Source organism: Bubalus kerabau, chromosome 20, assembly GCF_029407905.1.
Source record: "Bubalus kerabau isolate K-KA32 ecotype Philippines breed swamp buffalo chromosome 20, PCC_UOA_SB_1v2, whole genome shotgun sequence".
Taxonomy (NCBI): domain Eukaryota; kingdom Metazoa; phylum Chordata; class Mammalia; order Artiodactyla; family Bovidae; genus Bubalus; species Bubalus kerabau.
In genome coordinates, this window is record NC_073643.1 from 15,060,788 (window position 1) to 15,084,535 (window position 23,748).

At 43.6% G+C, this 23,748-nt stretch overlaps 1 protein-coding gene across 7 annotated transcripts in view; it reads left to right on the forward strand.

The window, feature by feature from the left end:
• ZNF621 (zinc finger protein 621) overlaps positions 1-23,748 on the forward strand; it is a 50,130-nt gene that overhangs the window by 13,283 nt on the left and 13,099 nt on the right. For 5 of the 7 annotated variants that reach the window (XM_055558432.1, XM_055558433.1, XM_055558435.1 and 2 more), the window contains one exon: positions 19,208-19,284. In XM_055558432.1, the coding sequence (XP_055414407.1) occupies positions 19,208-19,284 (77 nt within the window). Of the gene's footprint in view, positions 1-19,207; positions 19,285-23,025; positions 23,453-23,748 lie in introns of those variants that run through there. The other 2 variants (XM_055558439.1, XM_055558438.1) reach the window with 2 other exon arrangements.

The following is a 23,748-nucleotide window of genomic DNA, read 5'->3' on the forward strand; positions in this document are numbered from 1 at the left end:
TAGCATAAACAACTTTTGTATGCACTGGGAAACCAAAAAATTCACGTGACTTGCTTTCTTGCTGTATTTGCTTTATCATGGTCCTCTGGAACCAAACCCACAATATCTCCAACATATGCCTTACTAGCACTGTTGTGCTGTGCTTAGTCACTCAGTTGTGTCCAACTCTGCGACCTCATGGACTGTACCCGCCAGGCTCCTCTCTCCATGGGGATTCTCCAGGCAAGAATACTGGAATGGGTTGCCGTGTCCTCCTCCAGGGGATTTTCCCAACTCAGGGATCAAACCTAAGTCTCCCACATTGCAGGCGGATTCTTTACCATCTGAGCAACCAAGAACACTGGAGTAGGTAGCCTTTCCCTTCTGCAGGGGATCTTCCCGATCCAGGAATTGAACTGGGGTCTTCTGCATTGCATGTGGATTCTTTCCCAGCTGAGCTACCATGGAAGCTGGTAAAGTATTAGCACAAATTTAAAGTAAATCCTTAAATGTTTATGGAGGGGGCCATACGTTTTTTTAAAGTTGTTTTTCTATCTACATGTTTCTCCATTGCAATTAGTGCTTCTTAAACTTTACCATGTGTCTCAATAACCTGCTATAGAAAGAGTAATTTTCTGGCCTAACTTTCAGAGAATCTGATTTTTAAAACAATGTTTTATGAGAGTATAGTTGATTTACAATGTTGTGTTGGTTTATGCTCTACAGCAAAGTCTGATTGTGGATATCCATGGTGATGCCCAAACCTTTAGTGTGGACCATGCTTTGAGAGAGCTGCCTTGAGCAGATGTCTGGGGGTGTACACTGATAAAGGGCTTGCCCTGTTAACTCAGTGGTCTTCAGGAAAGAGACCTCTAAAAACAGTTTTGGTGGTGTCACTTTAGAAGGAGAGAGAAAAGCAAGTGGAATTGGTCCATAAGAAAAGGGAAAGGGAAAGAGATCTGATGTGGCCTGTGGAGAGTCCTTGAGTTCTCAACTGCCAGGAAGTTCCTGAGGTGGACAGTGGCTACTTTTTGCTGTTTTTGTGGCTTATTTGCATGTTGACTGAAAGAGTGAGAAAATATTTTTTCTTATATAAAGTTAATACACTTTAAAAATAGCTCTTGGGTTAAAGAGAACACAGAGTGGATGCTGCAGATGAGTGGGACTGAACAGCAGAAGGATGAGATGTAGCATGGTCTATGGCATGTGGTAGAAGGTGGGGCTTGGAATAAGCTTTACAGTCTTGGATGCATTCTTTGTGTGAAAAGTAACTCAGTCGTGTTCTGACTCTTTGCAGCCCCATGAGCTGTAGCCCGCCAGGCTCCTCTGTCCATGGGATTTTCCACCAAGAATACTGGAGTGGGTTGCCATTTCCTTGTCCAGGGGACCTTCCTGACCCAGGGATCGAACCCAGGTCTCCTGCATTGCAGGCAGATTCTTTACCACTGATCCACCGGGAAAGTTTGAAGGCTTGCAGTTCAGAGTTGGGGATGGTGGTAGTTGTGGGAACCAAAATAATTACCCCAAAACTAAAACCAAATATAGACCTTTTCCCCCAGTAAACTTAGCAGAAATAAGATACAACGGACTTTGTTAAAGATGGCCATTGAACATAGCATTCACACCCTCCTGAAACCCCACTGAGAAAGAGATTAAAAATTAAAAGGCATAAACTCAGAAGGACAGTGAAAATAAGCTAATTATAACATTTTGGAAACTCGAAATTAGGTGAAGGAGTTATGACTAAGTACAGCTAAGAAAAGTAAATCCTAAACCATGTTGCGGGAAGCTGAGCAGTGCCTCCATGTGGCAGAAAAGGTTAAGAAAGATTCGGGTAACTTCTGAAAGTCTGCTGGCAACGCAGGAGACCTGGGTTGGATCCCGGGGTGGGGAAGATCCCCTGGAGAAGGGAATGGCTACTGACTCCAGTGTTCTTGCCTGGACATCCTATGGACAGAGAAGCCTGGAGGACTGTACAGTTCATGGGGTCGCAAAGAATTGGACATGACTTTGCAACTAACACTTTCTCTTTTCTGGAAGTGTAGGTGATGCTGGTGGGGTGAAGAACAGGAAAATCAACTCAAAGTCTTTAAGAAACACTGAAATTCCATGTCACTTCCCCACCCCTCTCTCCCTGGGAGCAGTGTAGCAGGAATTTTTGGTGTCGGGGAACAACAATAAATGTTAAGTCCTTCCCCCTGTAACCAAAACCTGCTTATCTCTTGATGCTGCTTCCCCAGCACCATCCCTCACATCACATATTCTGGGTCCTCCTTCTCTGTGAAAGTTTCAGGCCATTCTTCACCTCTCACTTTGCCCCAAAACCTCCACCTTTGAATCCTGTCATCAGGCTGGAACCTCTGGGTCACATGCCCTTTGTTCCTTGAAGATGTTAGCTCATCACCTGCTGTCACTCTGCTCAACATTAATCTTGTCTTAATTCTTGGTGTTTTCAGTGGATGAGCCTTCCAACAGCTCACCTCTCATTTTCTTTCTTACCCTTTCATTTTTCCTGAACCACTCCTTGATCATATCCTAGACCTCTTCATGATATAAAACTTCACCCCTCTGTAACCTTAGCACTTTAAATATCTTGCTCTATGACCTGTCTTTCTAATTTCTTCCTTTTAGAATCCTGATGCTAACAGTCCTTCAGCTCCCACTGTTCCCCCCTTTCACTACTCTTCACTTCCTTCATGCCTGTTCGTTCTTTATCCTGCTTAAAGTCCATGGTCAGTTATTAGAACAGTTCCTCTACATTCTCCTTTAATGGCCTTGCCCTTTTCTGGCTTTGGTATATACTCAGTTGGCACGACCCCATCTCTGACTAAATGCAGTTCTTTGCCTTTTTTGTGCCTGCATCCATGCTACCAAAAGTGGTCAGGGAAAAGCACATTGTCATGTGGAATTATCCTGCTTGAGGTTCATGATAAGTAACTTCAAGTAGGCCCTTAACACCTCCTATATCATACTGTATCTCCAGGGCTCCCTTCATTTTCCTGGTCTGCTGCTCTGTACCTCCTCTCACAAACCTCCCAGTCCCTCCTGCCCAGTCGTCACCAGCCTCAGCTGATAGATTCTGCTCTCTGCTGGGATAACTGAGCTCCAGGGAGTGGCTGTGCCTTCAGCCCTGGTGCCAGAGTGAGGAGACACAGGTGGGGCCCTTCCTCATTTCTTCTCCTTTTCAACTTGTAACATCTGACCTTCTCCCACCCACTTCTCATCTCATGTCCTAAGACAGCTCTGTCACGTTCAGCAACCTGCTTCTACTTCCTAATTCCCGGTCAGTGTGCGGTTGCAGACAACATTTTTTTTTTTTTGGTCACACTGTGAGGTTTATAGGATCTTAGTTCCCCAACCAGGAATTGAACCTGGGCCCACAGCAGTGAAAGTGCAAAGTCCTGTCCACAGGACCATCAGTGAATTCCCCAGAATCTATTTTAACATGTTTAAGCAGAAAGGGATTTGCTACAAACCACTAGGTAGCTTACAGAATTCCCAAAAAAGGAACCAAGCTGGGCTCTCACATAGGCATGCTCAGAAAAGGGACCAAGAACAGCACCAACAGGCTCCAGTGGAAACCCAGCAGCTGCTGGTGCCTGCTGCTGGACTGGCACCCTCACCACACCGAGGAGAGGGGCTAGACCTCCAGGAGGCTTGCTACATGCACTGAGAAAAACCCAAGTGCACCCACATCCATTTAAGAATCCTGACTATAGGGTCTCATGACCTTTATTTCCATCTTCCAAGTTGTACCTGCTCAATGGGAATTGGTTGAATGTGTACATCTAAGGAGCAAGGGCTTCTGGGAAATAGTTTTTGAATTCTGCCTCATAAGTGAGATTTATAAGGTGGAGCAGTCCTAAAAAAAAAAAGGGAAAGGATTTTCAAAACATTTTGGGCAGCTTTTATAAAATATCAAATATTCATTTCAGGCATAGAAAATGACCAAAATCTCTGAAGAATACACTATATTCATGGGTAGGGAAGGTCAATATCCAGATTTCAGTTTTTGCCAAGTGAATTTTTATGTTAAAAGTAATTCCAATCAAAATTTACAAGGGAAGTTGTCTGTGTGTGCGTGCATGGGTGTACGTGTGGAACCTCACAAATTGATTCTAGAATTTATACAGAAGAGCAAAGGACAAAGAATAGCTAAGACATTTTTGAAGAAGTTGGCTGATTTTGTGCTACCAGATATTAAATATATTGATAATGAAAAACAACAAAAGCAAAAACAAAGCCGACCTAAACGTAACATACACTGTAATATGATTTATGTGAGTTAAAACAGCAATAGAGTGTTTAGAAATAGACACATTTTATACACAGTTACACACATTTATACAAAGTACAGAATTATAGAGAAAGTATAGAGTGATCAGCATCAGTGGCACAGGCTGAGAAAACATACTTCCTCTCCTCTTCTTCCTCCTCTCTTCTCCTCTTACTACTTCTTTCATTCTGTCCCACATTCCAGGAACCCAGTCCCAAATGCTGCCCCTCAGTGGTCCAACACTCCCCACCTTTGCCCTATTTGTTTTCTGAAAGCAATAGTAGATATTTTGTTTCTAAAATATCTTGAATTAAAGATTCTCAAAATGCTTTACAAAATGTCTTTTTACACCTCTATAAGTAGATCAGTACAAAAAGCTTATTTTATGGCTGTTCAGAAAGAAGTTATATGATTTGCTTTAAGGTAAAAATCATATTGTCTTATTAATTTTTTTAAGATTTGTTTATAACTGTGCTAGGTCTCCATTGCTGTACTCTGGCTTTTCTCTAGTTGCAGCGAGTGGAGGCTACTCTTGTTGCGGCACGCAGGCTTCTCATTGCAGCGGCCTCACTGGGGTGGAGCAGGGGCTATAGGCTCTCAGACTTCAGTAGCTCCAGCTCGAAGGCTCTAGAGTGCTGGCTCTGTAACTGTGACGTATGGGCTTGGTTGCCATGCGGCATCTGTGATCTTCCCAGTTCAGTTCAGTTCAGTCGCTCAGTCGTGTCTGACTCTTTGCGACCCCATGAATCGTAGCATGCCAGGCCTCCCTGTCTGTCACAAACTCCCGGAGTTCACTCAGACTCAAGTCCATCGAGTCAGTGATGCCATCCAGCCATCTCATCCTCTGGCGTCCCCTTCTCCTCCTGCCCTCAATCCCTCCCAGCATCAGAGTCTTTTCCAATGAGTCAACTCTTCGCATGAGGTGGCCAAAGTACTGGAGTTTCAGCTTCAGCATCATTCCCTCCAAAGAAATCCCAGGGCTGATCTTCTTCAGAATGGACTGGTTGGATCTCCTTGCAGTCCAAGGGACTCTCAAGAGTCTTCTCCAACACCACAGCTCAAAAGCATCAATTCTTTGGCGCTCAGCCTTCTTCACAGTTCAACTCTCACATCCATACGTGACTACAGGAAAAACCATAGCCTTGACTAGACGGACCTTTGTTGGCAAAGTGATGTCTCTGCTTTTGAATATGCTATCTAGGTTGGTCATAACTTTCCTTCCAAGGAGTAAGCGTCTTTTAATTTCATGGCTGCAGTCACCATCTGCAGTGATTTTTGGAGCCCCCAAAAATAAAGTCTGACACTGTTTCCACATCTATTTCCCATGAAATGATGGGACCGGATGCAGGGATCAAACCTGTGTCCTCTTCATTAGCAGGTAGATGCTTAACCATTGCACCACCAGGGAAGGCCCCAAGTCATATTATCTTAAAAGCTAGCTAATATATAAAAGAATATCTTGCTTAAAGAAAATATTTTGAAACTTCTATTACATGAAGCCCAGTTGTAGGGCTGGCTCATCTATTTCTCATAAATGAATCAGTAATGATTGTTATTTCTACCAATCGCCTCACTAGTTACAATGTGTGTTAGTTGCTCAGTCCTGTCGGACTCTTTGTAACCCCACGGGGTGTAACCTGCCAGACTCCTCCGTCCGTGAGATTTTCCAGGCAAGAATACTGGAGTGGGTTTCCATTTCCTTCCGCAGGGGATCTCCCTGACCCAGGGAGTGAGCCCAGGTCTCCTGCACTGCAGGCAGACTCTTTACCGTCTGAGCCACCAGGACTGTCACAGGAAATTTCAGTTGGCCACAATTTTCAATTTACCCCATTACCACCTTCAGCAGGACACCTTGAATTGTTTTAGTCATGACCTGTGGCTTATGAGATTTAGTTTCCCAACCTGGGATCGAACCCGGGCCCCTAGCAGTGGAAGTGGAGAGTCCTAACCATCAGACCACCAGGGAATTCCCCTTGGATTTTAATAATGAGAAAAATATCTACTTTACTGGCACTGTTTACCATTTAACATTTAAGCACAATGCACTGAAAGTTAGATTTTTCTATATCAGGTTTGTATTTTAAAAAACTCCAGAAATGGTAAATGACCTTGCTTCAGGACAGTGACTAGAGACAGAACTGAAATATATCAATGCTCACTTTCAGCTGTAATCTTTACTTTGTAAGAAAAGCAGTCTCAGGTATAGCAGTTCTCAGTGTATCAAATAAATACATGGGATAGATGAATTTTCTTCTTGCCCTTGTTTTGCCAGCAATCTTAGCAGTTTAGTTATAATTTGTTCTTCAGTGACTATTAGCAAATTGGTTATCTAAGGAACGAGTGAAGTTCATTAGATTCTGTCAATAAAAGTGCAAATAATGAGTCTCAAAGGTATAGGCAGCAAAAATATGAAGCCAAATTGTGTCTGTTCCTAAGAAGGAGGTTTTCTTCATAGCCACTGTTCTGGGAACAGGGCAGTTTTCTTGTACCTTTTCAGCTGTCTCATTTTCCATAAACAAGATGCCTAATTATTATTTTTTTAATATTTATTTATTTGACTGCATTGAGTCTTAGTTGAGGCATACTATACCAATCTTCATTGCTTCAAGTGGGATCTTTCACTGTGGTGCACAGAATCTCTACTTGCAGCTGGAGGGCTTAGTTACTCTGAGACATGTGGGATCACAGTTCCCCAACCAGGTACTGAACCTGTGAACCATTGCAAGATATATTCTTAACCACTGGACCAGCAGGCAAGTCCTGATGCCTAATTATTTTATGAGCAGTTAACAAGAGGTGCCTACATTATCTCCACTTTTAATCTCTTGACCATATAAAGTGGCTTTTAATTTTTTTTTTTATACATGCTTTGGAGCAAAAATCTTGCCTGGAAAAACACCTAGGCCTGAATTTCACCACTTTTAATGTGTTGGTGAATATACAAACACACACACAGTGAATGTGCATGCATGCATGAATTATAATTATGCATACTCTGTCACAGAGTTCTTTTCAGTTAGCAGAACACAATGTTTGTGTCCTAGTAAACAAATCATCTGTAGTATCATGTGATATTGCACTACATGGATTTCTCTTTTTCCTGGAACTAATATCTTATTATTGAATGTTGAGGATATTTCCATTTTGAATCTCTCTAAATACTTAGATGAACATCTAGTACATATGTGATTGACACAGTTATGATATATTATTTTTTACCTCATTCCATTTCAAAGGAGTGGAATATTTCTGTTAAACTAAAGGCCTCTTTGATACCCAGCCCAAGCTTGTCCTGTTCACTGCACAACAGGCCAATAAATTAGGAGATGAGTTGTTGGGGCAAGGAATAATGATTTTAACCGGAAAGCCGGCAGGCCAGGAGTGATAGACTAGTGCCTTGTCACAAAGAACCCTCTTCCTTCAGTCAGAATTTGGGCTTCTGTTACGCAGGGAAGGGGGAGGGCTCACTGCAATGCCAGTTGCACCTTCTGTTCTTCTGTTTCACTCTTATTATTTTCCCAGAGCTGCTCTATAAATCATAAATGGCGCTGCTTTTCACGTTGAGAAAGCCAGCATCGGTGCTGCTGTCCGAGGGACACTGGAGGCAGTCATGCCGTGGGCAGCCTTGTGCGCAGGTTCTCTGTTTGTCTTTGTGGGTTATTAGTCTCTCCCCTCTTCCTCAGCAACATATTCCCTCATTAACATTGTGCTTGAGGTATGTTACTAGAGGATTCAGGAAAGTAAGGGAGTAAACCAAAAAGAGAAATATTTAGAGCTCAGGAAATGGAGGATCCAATATTCACAGAGTAGTGAAGGGATGGGGAGAGAGCTGTACACCTGTCCTAGGCAACAGCTCATTTGAAGTGGAGTAGGACAATGAAATACTGTGGGGGTTAGGCCTCCAGGAAAAAAGGACAACAGTATTCTAATTCCAGGCACATCATTATGCACTGTCAGAACACCAAAGATAAAAGAACCTAGTTAAGAGCTTCTGTGGGTGTGTGGGAGTGGGGAACACATCACAAACATCGAGGAAGTGGAATTGGAATGGTGCGAGACTTCTCAGTAGCATCATGGGATACTCCAAGAGAGTGGACGGTGCCTTAAAAATTCTGAAGAAAATTATTTTCAACCTCGAATTCCATCCCTAGCCAAACTGTCCATCAAAAGTAAATTAATGCAAGTAGAATGCTAAGTGCTAACTATAAATGTACTGAGAGTACTGAAACTGTAAATCACTTTCTGACTATTATAATAAAGATTAGTTCAGGTAAGAACCAATGGATGCTCAGTCTAGGGGGAAATTTAATGAGGATCAGAATATTTGTATAATCTTCAGTGTTTCCCTATGGAAGCTTATTAGTTGCAAGAGAAATCACAAAGTATCTACAAATTGCACAGCACCTTGACTGTATTATCAAAATTAACACCACCAAAGAGGGGCATTTGGAGATTGTATCCTTCATACGTGATGACCTGAGAAAAGCACATCACTTGTGAGTATCCTAGTAAGGGATGATTATCCCAAATCTAATCACAGGGAATCACCAGGCAAACCCAGTATGGTGTATTTCTATTCAAAAAGGTGATTCCGTGTTCTTTTAAAAATGTGTCATAAAAGACAAAGGCTGAGCAGGTATTCCAGATTAAGTGTGACTAAAGAGATATGATGCTAAATGCAATACCTGAGTGGATGGTCTATTGAAGGAAAAATAAACTGCTAAAAAGGACATTATTGCAACATTAAAATATAGAGAATAGATTAGATACAAATTGGATCAATATTAAATTTACTAAAGGTTAACTATTGTTATTATGGAAGAATATTCTAAGGAAATATACACACTGAAATATTTATGGATAAAGGGCCATGATGTATGAACATTACTTTTTAAAATTATTTAATTGGAGGCTAATTACTTTACAACATTGTAGTGGTCTTTGCCATACATTGACATGAATGAGCCATGGGTGTACATGTGTCCCCCATCCTGAACCCCCCTCCCACTTCCCTCCCCATCCCATCCCTCTGGCTTGCCCCAGTGCACCAGCTTTGAGTGCCCAGTTTCATGCATCAAACTTGGACTGGTGATCTATTTCACATGTGGTAATATACATGTTTCAATGTTATTCTCTCAAATCATCCCACCCTCGCCTTCTCCCAGAGTCCAAAAATTTGTTATTTATATCTGTGTCTCTTTTGCTGTCTTGTATATAGGGTCAATGTTACCATCGTTCTAAATTCCATATATATGCATTAATATACTGTAATTGGTCTTTTTCTTTCTGAATTACTTCACTCTGTATAATAGGCTCCAGTTTCATCCACCTCATTAGGACTGATTCAAATGTGTTCTTTTTAATAGCTGAGTAATATTCCATTGTGTATATGTACCACAGCTTTCTTATCCATTTGTCTGCCGAGGGACATCTAGGTTGCTTCCATGTCCTAGCTATTGTAAACAGTGCTGCAGTGAACACTGGGGTACACGTGTCTCTTTCAATTCTGGTTTCCTCAGTGTGTATGCCCAGCAGTGGGATTGCTGGGTCATATGGCAGTTATATTTCCAGTTTTTTTAGGGACTCTCCACACTGTATGAACATTACTCTTAAATATTTCAGAGAAAATGATTATCTCTCTCCATCCATCTACCCCTCCCTCCCTCCATCCATCCATCCATGAGAGAGAAAGAGGAGAGACAGAAAAAGAAAAAGCAGATATTAAAGAATATGGAACAAAATGCTAGTAACAGGTCAAAGTGTGTAAAAGGTAACACAAGTTTCATGTAACTATTCTTAGAACTATTCTATAAGTTGGAAATATAAAAAAAGTAATATAAACATGTTTTCAGGCATCCAAGGACCAAATAGTTTAACCATCATGTTACAAGATGTGCTTCAGAAAAATAAGGAAGCAATGTAGAAAAAAACTACAGATGATCTAGGAAATTGGAAATCCAGCACAGGAGGAGGAGAAAAGGAAGCCCCAAGAAGGCAACAGTAATCAGTCCAGATTGGAACAGAAGGATGAAGCATGGCGGGAGAGAGATCTGAGGAAAAAAAAAAAAAAAACCAGATGGGACTGATAAATTACTTGGAAGTGTTTGAGTGTTCAGAAAATTATTGTTTCACAAATCTGTGGGAGAATTTCGGGAAAAAAAAATAATAATAATAAGGAGCAATACAAAACAAAGCAAATTTCAAAAGAAAAAAAAATCCAGGCAACTATGAAGTACAGGAAAAGCCAAAAATTTAAGAAATAAAGAAAAGGTAATCATAAAACACACCATGACTTATCAGGTAATGATATTTAGTCATGATAAGTAAACACTGCATTTTTATAGTCAAAATTTGTGATATATTGGGAGAACGATGGAGTATAGTGAGATGTAAAAAATTACATCCTCAATGATCAGCATCAGAACTCAACAGGTTCTAAAAACAACCCTGTGAAGAGCAATGTAAACGTACGTGGCAGCTGCTGTCGTTTGCCCACGAAACAGCCCATCCATTTGTTCCTCTTCTGGATTTTGTTCAGCATTTCCCTCCTTCGACTGGCCATGTGTAGCAGGGGCATCCCCAGGGGGTAAACCCTGCTTGGTCCAAGCTGATCATGCTGGGCCGACACCCCTTTTACCAGCCAGGGCATGGCAGCGTGCTGCGGTTCTAGCTGATGACACACTAGGGCGGGCTTCTCAGGGTTTCACGGAGTCCATTTTACAGTCTCAACGCAAGAGACACAGCAAGTGGCCCTTAGGCGCTGTCATTTCTGGATGTGGTGCTCAGAGCTCCTGAGTCGCCTTGTGAGCCCATTCACAGCACCTTCTCTGTGGCGCTCCTCATCAGGAGGAGCTGTGCTGTGGAAGGCAGCACAACTGTCTTCCTTCTGGGTTTCCGTCCCAACCAGAGAAGCACAAAGCCTACACTGCATCTTCTCCCGTCTAGTTCATGTCCTCCCCGTTTGACTTTCTACCTACTTCGAAACCCAGGTACCTTATGGAGACATTGAGAAACAAGCTGGCAGAGACCTTCAGGGAATACCAGCCGACCCGAATTGAAAAGGCTGTTTTTTAGAGACAGTCCTCAACCATTCAATGCAGGAGGGCCCCCCAGTGGTATATTAATAGCAAATGCCTATTTAAAAAGGTTTTTATAATGATAAGATAATTATATCACTGCTGTGCTGTGCTGAGTTGTGTTCAACTCTTTGCAACCCCATGGACTGTAGCCCACCAGGCTCCTTTATCCATGGAATTCTCCAGGCAAGAATACTGGAGTGGGTTGCCATTTCCTCCTCCGGGAGTCTTCCCAATCCAGAGATCGAACCCGAGTCTCCTGAGTCTCCTGTGGTGCAGGTGGGTTCTTTATCACCAAGCCTCCTGGGAAACCCATTTGTATCATTATAGTTCCTTTTAATTTCTTGGGCAAAATTTAGTGGGTGAAGAATCAAGATAAACTTGTATTTCCTCTTGGAGGTACTTCACATGGGTAAATGAGGCCACATATTTGAAGGTTAAGGCCTGGCTCTCAGCAAAGAGCCCATGGATGGCTCTGTCTGGCAAGGCCATTGCTGGTATATAGACAACTGGAGGTCCATAGCTCAGGTTAAATATGCTCATTGGCCCATCTTATTGGGAGAATATCAGTTCAGTTCAGTTGCTCAGTCGTGTCTGACTCTTTGTGACCCCATGGATTGCAGCACGCCAGGCCTCCCTGTCCATCACCAACTCCCAGAGTTTACTCAAACTCATGTCCATTGAGTCGGTGATGCCATCCAACCATCTCATCCTCTGTCGTCCCCTTCTCCCGCCTTCATTCTTTCCCAGCATCAGGGTCTTTTCAAATGAGTCAGTTCTTCCCATCAGGTGGTCAAAATATTGGAGTTTCAGCTTCCACATCAGTCCTTCCAATGAATGTTCAGGACTGATTTCCTTTAGGATGGACTGGTTGGATCTCCTTGCTGTCCAAGGGACTCTCAAGAGTTTTCTCCAACACCACAGTTCAAATACATCAATTCTTTGGTGCTCAGCTTTCTATATAGTCCAGCTCTCACATCCATACATGACTACTGGAAAAGCCATAGCTTTGACTATATGGACCTTTGTCGGCAAAGTGATGTCTCTGCTTTTTAATACACTGTCTAGGTTTGTCATAGTTTTTCTTCCAAGGAGCAAGTGTCTTTTAATTTCATGGCTGTAGTCACTATCTGCAATGATTCTGGAGCCCAAGAAAATAAAGTCTTGTCACTGTTTGCATTTTTCCCCCATCTATTTGCCACGAAGTGATCTGTGGTAGTTAAGTTCCATAAAGTCACTGTGAACACTGAATTAGCCAATACAGAAGAACCCTTTCTCTCAGGGGAAATACAGAAGTAGGTTTCTGTGAGACTCTGGCCATAGTTTCATCAGCTAATAAAAACATGACCTTATTTTACGTGTGTTTTATTTTAGAGACAAGTTATTTAATATACATCATTGATTCATTAATACTGAACTCATGGCCAACATTATCATAACTCATGCCTGAATGAAGTTTATCTAACAGACGTATTTTCTCCATAAGGCGCATCACAGCCTTCTTGCTTTTAGGAACACTGGATTGCATTTCAGGACATAACTCTGGAGCCATCCTAAGTGGTAAAATTACTAACAAAAAGTAGCACAAAAGTGTGAACAGAGTGACATTAAATAAGACTACAGAAAAGGCATTTGTGTATAGCCTAAAGGACAAATGAAGAAGGCAGAGTCCCCTTGATCAACCTCATCTAGGAATATGCAGGGTGGGTGACTCAAGGCTTCTGCCATTCTTCACACGTCTGTGAATGACCACAAAAACACCCAGGGTATTGATTTTGGGGTTACTAGTGAATTTTATGAGTACAGAAATCCGCAAATATAGAACCTGTGAATACTAAGGATTGGCTGTATGCATCTTTTAAATATAAGAACTATTTTAAAAACGTAGCTTCAATTACCATTTTTGCTCCTAGATTCCTTAACATTATGGAGTAGCCATCACAATTCACGTTTTCCCAACTGTCTTATTAAAGCATCTTTATGAATCCATGGATTTAATCATAGCTGACATGTTTGAATTCATTTGCAAAGATTATCATGATTCATTTTATTATTTATCTTCACTATTATTATTACCCATGCTCAGACTGTCCCATCTTTGGCCACTGGGAGTTCTATTTGTCCAGGCAGCACTGGTTCCTTTTCATGAGAAATGGTCTGTAGAGAGCCTACTACGGGTGCTCACTGTGATCAGCACTGTCAGTTTCCAGTGGACAGAACTGGGAACAGGACAGAACTGGGAAACAGGAAGTACCTGTCTGTCTATGTATCTGTCTACCTATCTAGCTAGCTATCTATTAGTCATGAAATACATCATGAATTTGAACCTATGCTTCCTTTTAAGGTTCTGGATTATATGCTTTTTACTCAGTTCTTCTAATACTTGTATTTCCTTCTTCCCACAGCCAGAATCTTTGTTCTCAAAAACAACATGAATGATAAAATATCATGTAATTTTTCAGTTTTATCTGACATTGCATTACCCAAATGACAAGTCTAAAATAGCAGAACCACAGTAATATCATTACTGAAAAGTTTACTCTGTTGCTGTTTTTTAAAGTTGGAGGATAGCTGCTTTACAATATTGTATTGGTCTCTGCCACACATCAACATGATCAGCCACAGGCATACATATGTCCCCTTTCTCTTGAACCTTCCTCCCGCCTCCCACCCATCCCATCCTTCTAGGTTGTCACAGAGCACCTGATGTGAGCTCTCTGTGTCATACAACAAATTCCCACTGCCTCTGTTTTACATACGGTTATGTATATGTTTCCATGCTGCTCTCTCAATTCGTCCCTCCTTCCCCCACTGTGTCCACAATTCTGTTCTCCATCTGTGTCTCCACTGCTGGCCTGCAAATAGGTTCATCAGTACCATCTACAGTCCTTTTTGTACTTAGGATGCATCCCACTAGGGGAGCACAAATTCTTATAGCTTCTCTTTGTGTAGTTTTGCTACCAAAATGGATACACAGTTAGGTTCATTTATTTTTTTATATTTTGGGATTAATATTTTAAAATTGAATCACATAGTATCAAAGACATACATAGAAACCAAAATATATGCAAGTCTAGTTTGTATCTATCCTTGTCTCATACACTCTATACCTTTCTTTATCCTATAGAGAACCCTTAAAACCTTTTTGTGGTTTATTTGTCCATGGAAAAATAGAATTAAATCTGTATATATTTATATCCTTTATTATAGAAATGGTAGTATACACATTTTTCTGCACTTAAAATCACTTTAACAATGTATCCTGGAAATTCCTCCTTAGTAGATGGAGATACTCATTATTACAATATAGTTATATACTACTCTGTCATAAGGATGTGCATACTTTATTCAGCCAGTCCCAGATTGTGGCATTTTAGTTGTTTTCTGTCTTAGCTATTATAGAGTGTCCTTGTACACCTCTCTCTTTTTATTTTTTATTTTTTTTTTTACCTCTCTCTTTTTAAAGAAAGATTTATCTATTTATGACTGCAGTGTGATTTTTTAAGATTTATTTACGGCTGCACTGGCTCTTTGTTGCTGTGCGTGGGCTTTCTCTAGTTGCAGTGAGCAGGCGCTCCTCTTTAGTTATGGTGTCCAGACTTCTCATTGCAGTGGTTTCTCTTGTTGCAGAGCATGGGCTCTAGGCACCGTGGGCTTCAGTAATTGCAGCTCACGGCTCTAGAGCACTGGGTCAGTACCTGTGGTGCACAGGCTTAGATGTCCCTTGGCATGTGGGATCCTCCTGGACCAGGGATCAAACCCATGTCCCCTGCATTGGCAGGCGGATTCTTTACCTCTGAGCCACCAGGGAAGCTCCATATATATTTTTTATATTTGCCAGTATATATTTGAAATAGATTACAAGAAGTATGATTACTGAATCAAAGGGTAAAAGAATATATAATTTTGCTAAATATCTTCAAATTCTCTTCCGTACAGGTTATTCCATTTGCATTCCTTCTGTGTGCAAGCCTGTGTGTTCAGTCACTTTGTCTCTGACTCTTTGCCACCCTAGGGACTGTAGTCCACCAGGCTCCTCTGTCTCTGGGATTCTCCAGGCAAAAACACTGGCACGGGTTGCCGTGCCCTCCTCCAGGGGATCTTTCTGACCCAGGAATCAAACTGGTGTCTCCTGCATTGCAGGCAGATTGCTTACCCACTGAGCCACCTGGGAAACCCCTGTATTCCTTCTAGCAATATGTAAAGGTACTGGTTCTTCCAAAGTTTCATTAACTTTGGAAGTTAGTTTCAAGAGTGTACTTTTGAACTTTTTGATTTTTGCTCATCTTTTGGAAAGGCAGGAAATTATATCAGTATAATTTGCATTTCTGTTATTATTGCCCAACTTTTGGAGGAAAATACAATGTATTGGTAACATATAAAATAATACATTTCACAGAAATCTGAATCTCCTTTCTTAAAAAGTTAATGTAGCTGCACCAAATCAACATTTGCAGCTGGGGTGACTGGCTGGGACTGAGTCCAGCTGTTCACGTTAGATGGGCGTGTGGTTCCTAGTTTAATACAAACTCCACTCTGCCTCTCCCTGGATTGTAGGACCTGCCTTTCCCTGTCAGTGTTCGATCTGTCAGCCCATCCCTTGACTTGGAAAGTAGGTCTAACAGTTATCTGTTGCCAGAAAATGCGGCATCACGAGCATCACAGGCACAGAGCCGTGGTGGCCTCTATCACACTGAGCATCTGTTGCCCTGCCTCTGGGGTGGTTGGCTGGGTGGCTGTGCTGACGTTAGCTGGGCTCACTCACATGTCTGAGGGTTGGTTAGCTGTCAACTGATCCAGATGATTTTTGAATGTATGGTTATAGAGCCATACACAGAGTGTGATCCCATAAATGTGAAGCATAGCGTGTACTGGGTGGTGTGCTCTTTGTCCAGATGCCACTCATGCAGGAGCCCTCACTGCTAGGTTTATGGGGGGCTATGTCCCTGGAAAAGGTCAGTTTTCATTCCAATCCCAAAGAAAGGCAATGCCAAAAAATGCTCAAACTACCGCACAATTGCACTCATCTCACATGCTAGTAAAGTAATGCTCAAAATTCTCCAAGCCAGGCTTCAGCAATAGGTGAACCGTGAACTTCCTGATGTTCAAGCTGGTTTTAGAAAAGGCAGAGGAACCAGAGATCAAATTGCCAACATCTGCTGGACCATCGAAAAAGCAAGACAGTTCCAGAAAAACATCTATTTCTGTTTTAGTGACTATGCCAAAGCCTTTGACTGTGTGGATCACAATAAACTGTGGACAATTCTGAAAGAGATGGGAATACCAGACCACCTGATCTGCCTCTTGAGAAATTTGTATGCAGGTCAGGAAGCAACAGTTAGAACTGGACATAGAACAACAGACTGGTTCCAAATAGGAAAAGGAGTTCGTCAAGGCTGTATATTGTCACCCTGCTTATTTAACTTATATGCAGAGTACATCATGAGAAATGCTGGACTGGAAGAAACACAAGCTGGAATCAAGATTGCCAGGAGAAATATCAATAACCTCAGATATGCAGATGACACCACCCTTATGGCAGAAAGTGAAGAGGAACTAAAAAGCCTCTTGATGAAAGTGAAAGTGGAGAGTGAAAAAGTTGGCTTAAAGCTCAACATTCAGAAAACAAAGATCATGGCATCCGGTCCCATCACTTCATGGGAAATAGATGGGGAAACAGTGGAAACAGTGGCAGACTTTATTTTTCTGGGCTCCAAAATCACTGCAGATGGTGACTGCAGCCATGAAATTAAAAGACGCTTACTCCTTGGAAGGAAAGTTATGACCAACCTAGACAGCATATTCAAAAGCAGAGACATTACTTTGCCGACAAAGGTTCATCTAGTCAAGGCTATGGTTTTTCCTGTGGTCATGTATGGATGTGAGAGTTGGACTGTGAAGAAAGCTGAGCACTGAAGAATTGATGGTTTTGAACTGTGGTGTTGGAGAAGACTCTTGAGAGTCCCTTGGACTGCAAGGAGATCCAACCAGTCCATTCTGAAGGAGATCAGCCCTGGGATTTCTTTGGAAGGAATGATGCTGAGGCTGAAACTCCAGTACTTTGGCCACCTCATGTGAAGAGTTGACTCATTGGAAAAGACCCTGATGCTGGGAGGGATTGGGGGCAGGAGGAGTAGGGGACGACAGAGGATGAGATGGCTGGATGGCATCACTGACTCGATGGACGTGAGTCTGAGTGAACTCTGGGAGTTGGTGATGGACAGGGAGGCCTGGCGTGCTGCGATTCATGGGGTCGCAAAGAATCGGACACGACTGAGCGACTGATCTGATCTGATGTCCCCCTTAGAGCCATGCGTCCTGTTGTTCTCGGGGTGCTTCATCCCCTGACGACCCACCCACAGTGCTCTAGTGTCAGACATCTGCTCACTGTCAGCAAGGACTTTTGCTTCTACCAGGTCCTTTGGCTCTGTCAGAGATGGGAACATGGTCTCGTCTGCTGAACCTTGCGGTAGGGCAGAAGGACAGCAGTAGCAATCTTGAGCTGACGAGAAGAAGGCAGAGCTCCCGGGAGAGGGATTCCTGTCAGCTGACCACATCTGGACTCAGACCGAAGCTCTTCCCTGGGTCTTCAGCTGTGGGCCTGCCCTGCAGCTTCTGGACTTTCCAAGCCTCCACAATTGCACGAACCAATTTCTTTCTTTGTTATTATTGGAATATAATTGCTTTACAACATTGTGTTAGTTTCTGCTGTACAGTGACGTGAATCAGCCATATATACACACATATTCCATCCCACCCCTTTAGGTCATCACAGAGCACCGAGATGAGCTTCCTGTGCTTTATATTATAGCAAGTTCCCACTAGCTATTTATTTAACACATGGTAGTATATATATATGTCAATCCTAATCTCTCATTTCATCTCAGTTACCCCTCTCCCCCTGCCCCGTATCCAAATGTCTATTCTCTACGTCTGCATCTCTATCCCTGCCTTGAAAATAAGTTAATCTGTACCATGTTTTTAGATTCCACATAAAAGCAATAATATGCAATATTTGTTTTCTCTTTCCAACTTACTTCATTCTGTATGAGTGATTCTAGGTTCATCCACATATCTACAAATGACCTTATTTCATCCCTGTCAGTGGCTGTGTAATATTCCATTGGCTTCCCTGGTAGCTCAGCTGGTAAAGAATCCGCCTGCAATGTGGGACACCTGGGTTCAATCCCTGGATTGGGAAGACCCCTGGAGAAGGGAACAGCTACCCACTCCAGTATTCTGGCCTGGAGAATTCCACAGACTGGATAGTCCATGGGGCTGCAAAGAATCAGACATGACTGAGCAACTTTCACACACACACACATATGCATGAGCTCATTTCTTTAAAACTTTTTTAAGATGCAGTTTATATTTATTTCTTTTGGGCTGCACTGCGTCTTTGTTGCTAGTTGTGGCAAATAGGAGCTAGTCTTTGTTGTGGTGAGAGGGCTCTCATTGCAGTGGCTCCTCTTGTTGTGGAGCACGGGCTCCAGGTGTGAGGATGGACTTCTGAAATTGTGGTGCAAAGGCTTAGTTGCTCTGCAGCATGTGAAATCTTCCAGACCAGGGATTGAACCTGTGTCCCCTGCACTGGCAGGCACATTGTTATACACTGGGCCGCTAGGGAAGTCCCTGCATGAGCTAATTTCTTAGACTCTCTGTACACACACACCCTGTTCGTTGTTTCTCTAATACAGAATGTTAGCGAAGGAAGGGCTTCAGCCTGCATTGTTGCTTGTTTCCTTCTAAGGCAGTTTAAGAACAAATATGCTTCACCATGGTGAGAATTCATTTCCTGCAGTTTTACACAGATGACTATTCCTCACATAAACAAAATTCTGCCTTCATTTCTTGTCTCTTGTAACTCTATTCTTAGGATTCCATCCCTTCTCGTTCCGTGTTGCACTCTGGAGATTTCTGGAATTAACTGACAATGTGTGGTCTCAGCGCCAGGTAAGTGTTCTGTAATTTCCAGGGTTTCTCCTGGTGGGTTGAATGGGGTGGTGAGAGAGTAGGACTGATGTAAGAGAAGTCTTTTCACCCTGCCGCAAACCATTAGAGGCTCTTTGTAGTTATACCCCTCAAAGATTTAGACTTTCCCTAAGCACTATTTATTTTCAGAAACTGTCCTGGGTTCCAAGGCAGGTTCCATTCGGGCCAAACCCAATAAAAGGGATGGTGCAGCCGTAAGAATACATTGAGCCATTTTGTCTCATTGAACCTACTAGAATTTGGTTACTTATTTTTGGCTGTGTGGCATGTAGGATCTTAGTTCCCTTTCAAGGATTGAACCCACCCCCTGTGCATTGGAAACCCAGCGTTTTAACCACTGGACCACCAGGGAAATCCCACTGAACCTAGGAGGATTTATACTCAAGTCTTAAAATTGGGAGGCTCTGTGTGTCTTGGATATTCTGAGTTTTGTACCAATGGCACCACTGACACACGGGCCTGACTCATCCTCCAGGATCCCTGAGCGCACACGAGAAAGATCTCAGCAGCCAGACTCGGAAAAGGAGAGGAAGAGAGGGCACAGCAGGCAAGCTAGACTCTGCGTTCAGCGGCAGAGGCTGGGCTGCTCCTTTTCCTATCACATTATTCTGCAGATATTCCATGGAGCGTTTGTTCTAAACGTCCTCTGATTTGGCAGAGGCACCTTGGCATCACGGGGAACTGGCATCTGGGAGAAGCACTGAAGGTGCTTTGCAGTGGGGGCTGATTTCTTAAATGCTCATAAATTCTGCACGCTGTGCATACAACCAAACACATCACAAAGACACGCTCTGAAAATCCTCTTATGAATTCTTTTCAATCTGTGCCTCTGCAGAGAACACGGGCGTCATCTGAAAAATAATCACATGGCCTCCCAAACCCACAGTGGGATGAATGAGGGACTGATGGGCTTGACTCCCCATATCTAGAACCTCTCAATCCCCACGTTCCAACATTAAAACTCACTAGTGGGGGTGGAACCCACTCCAGTGTTCTTGCCTGGAGAATCCCAGGGGCGGCGGAGCCTGGTGGGCTGCCGTCTGTGGGGTCGCAGAGTCGGACTCGACTCAAGCGACTTAGCAGCAGCAGCAGTGGGGGTGGAGGGGTGAAGGGAAGAAGGGGAGAGAAGGGAGAGAAAAGGGAAATAGCCAGTCACCAGTGGAGCCTCAGTTCTTCTCTGGGGAGAGACTGATGTGAGGAAGATGAGGAAATACATCTACCACAGCATAGAGGTTTTTGAGTCAAATATATCTGGGTTCAAATCCAATTCCTACTGCTTACCAGCTGCATGACCACAGGCAAGTCACCCAAAGCCCGGAGCCTTAGCTCCCTTATGTGTACAAAGAGGGTAAGAGCTAACTACCTTGGAGAGTTGCTGCAGGCTAAGGTCATGATTGTGAAGAACACGGCACACGGTGGGGCTTCAGGAATGCTAGCTTCCTGACAGCTTTTCTTAGATGAGCACTCTGAGAAGTCAGTGCCAGACTCTGGCCTGACTTGGCTTCCCCTTTGACAAGCAGTTATGGCAGGCGTGGATGTGTGTCCACCCAGGTGGGGGTGTGCTTGAGGAAACGTGGTTTGAGGTGAGATGAGATTATCCCAGCAGGAGATACCTTTGTCTACAGAGAGAACATGATTTTCAGAAGATCCGTTTAATTGCATGAAGTGGAAGCACCCGTCACTACAATTTTCTGGGGGCTAGAAACCCACATCAGTTTCTAAAGTCAAAGTCTGCCAACAGGTAGGTCTCCTGTGCCAATTATTCACACCTGTCTTTGGGGGCCATGGAATTTAGAAGATTTTGGAAGACGCTGTTGGGATAGTAGATGAGTAGAGCATGAATCTAGGGGGGACAGGAGGAGGACTGCAAATACCATGACATCAGGCAGTTCAGACAATTGCTGGGAAAACACAGGAGGGCTGAATAGTGCAGCAGAGGCAGTGGGCTCTGGAGGCAGGGAATTCTCTGTAATGTTTCCATGGTATTTAAAGTGCTTTTCAGCTCCCAGGAGAAACTGTACAGATGTTGGTTAATAAGCTTTCCTAGCTCTGTGGCCTCTTATTACATCTAAACTTCTTTAGGTTCAGTATTCTCACTTGTAAAACGGGGAATGTAACAGTACTTACCTAAGAAATGAAGATGAAAAGCAATGATGCTTATAAAGCCTTAGCATAGTTTCTAGCACATATTAAGGTCTCATATATCTTAGTTATTATACAAAGACCATGTAAGTGACTAGTGCAACACAACAATGAATATGAATTAACTGCAACAAATTTATATTTTAAAACATATTAGTTTTTCCTTTTGGATTGCTGTTGCCATCTAGCTGTTTCTGTTTGGTTTCAGTATCTATTTATATGTGTAATTACAAAAGGGAGCTGGGCTGGAGCAATGTGAAGCAGATGCTTAATTGCAGGAGAATCTGAGTATACAGTGTGTGAAAGGCCCCCATCATAGGGCTTCCTAGGTGGCATTAGCGGTAAAGAATCTGCCTGCCAATGCAGGAGACATAAGAGACATGGGTTTGATCCCTGGGTTGCGAAGATTCCCTGGAGGAGGAAACAGCAACCCACTCCAGTATTCTTGCCTAGAAAATCCCATGGACAGAGGAGCTTGGCAGGCTACAGTACATGGGGTCGCAAAGAGTCAGACATGACTGAGCAACTGAGTGCTAAAGGTTCCATCATAGGGCATCTGAAACAGCAAAGGAGAAGTCCCTGGACACCACAGTACCTGTGGCCACAGGAGAGAAGCCATTCCTGGTTCAGTTACTAACCTGGCCCTCTGTCATGTAGTTGCACGAACTGAAGATGCCTTTGTAATTAAAACCTTTCTGGACAGAGGTGCTGAATTTCTCCAAGTTGAGCCTGGAACATACATACAGATACATGGTGGGAAGGGGCTCTAAGAATAAATGCTAATGGCTGTTTCCTAAACTGTGTCACAGATTGGAGTCCCAGCAGGACTTGTATCTCTAAAAACAACACAGTTACAAAACAGAACAGACTCACAAGCACTTATTTCGTGCCAGACACCACCGTAAACACTGTACCAATCTGTGAATTCATTTAATTATTAAACTTCAACAGCCCTTTGTGGGGGGGTACCCCCATTATACCCATATAACAGACAATGAAACAGGCAAATCCAGTTAGTGAATGGTTCAGCCAGGTTTCTGGAACTAGCTGGTTGACGTTCTCAACCCGTACACATTTGGCCTCTGAAATAGTGGGCACTACTCTTCCCATTTCCAATTCTCCCACAGCGGTGTAGACACAGGGCTCAGGCCGCGTGGGCACATCTGGAGCAATGTCCCTGTTATCTGGGATGGCAACCACAAGTAGTGTCCACTCCTGGGAAATCCTCAGGACTGGAACCATTCAGCCGCTTGCACCGGATTCCCAGGTGGGCCAGTGGTGAATTCGCCTGCAAATGCAGGAGACGCGGGTTCGATTCTTGGGTCTGGAGGATCCCCCGGAGGAGGAGATGGCTACTCACTCCAGTATTCTTACCTGGGAAATTCCATGGACAGAGGAGCCATGGGGTCGCAGAGTCGGACACTACTGAAGCGACTTAGCACACAGCACATACCTGGGCCCAGAGGCCGAGATATGAGTAGATTAAGGGGTGCCGCGACACCCAACCTCTAGTCCGCTGAGCGGCTGGAGCACAAGGGCGGAGGGACCACCCCTAGTTCGGTGTTACCGCGCCCACCAATGACGTCACGGGAAAGCGCCTGTCCGAAGCCCAGCCCCTTCGGGTTACGTGAGGTCGCGCCGCCGGAACCACCGAGATGGGCGGCCTAGAGGGATGGTGGACACCTGCGCTGGGTTCTGCATGATCGTTGAGAGAACCGTTTCTAGGGGTTATGAGGGAAAGAGGGTAAATTCTGGCTAGCTCTTCTTGCCAGTCCCGTTAGGCGCCGGCTTCCTGGTTTTCCTTAGCGCCTCGTCAGCACGCTGCCCCTGAACTCGCCTCCTTCTGACCGGATGCCCCGGCGTCTCGGCCTCACAGAAGCCGCCGAGGTGGCTGCGGGCCTCTAGAGTCCTGGTTCAGTCCCCTGCCCACCGAGGCGTGATCCTTTTTTTGTCTAAAAGAAGTTGGCCCAACAGCCCCCTGTGGCCGGTACTGAAGTTTCTGATGTTTGGGGTCTCCTGCTTGCTTGGGTGGAGAGCCTCTTGGGGTCTCCCGTCACCTGATAGCTAACGTGACCATGAATATTTCACCCAGTCCAAATCCAGCTGCCTTTGTCTCCTCCATAGGCACTTTTGGGAGTCAGTGACGTGGTCCCCATAAGCACTTTTTTAGTTTTTTAAGTTTGTTCAGACCCAGAACTGTAGGGGCCGAATTAGTCACGTGTGTCTCGGTCCGTGTGAATGGTCCCAGGAGCGCTCTTGGGCAGAGGAGGCAGGTGGTGGATT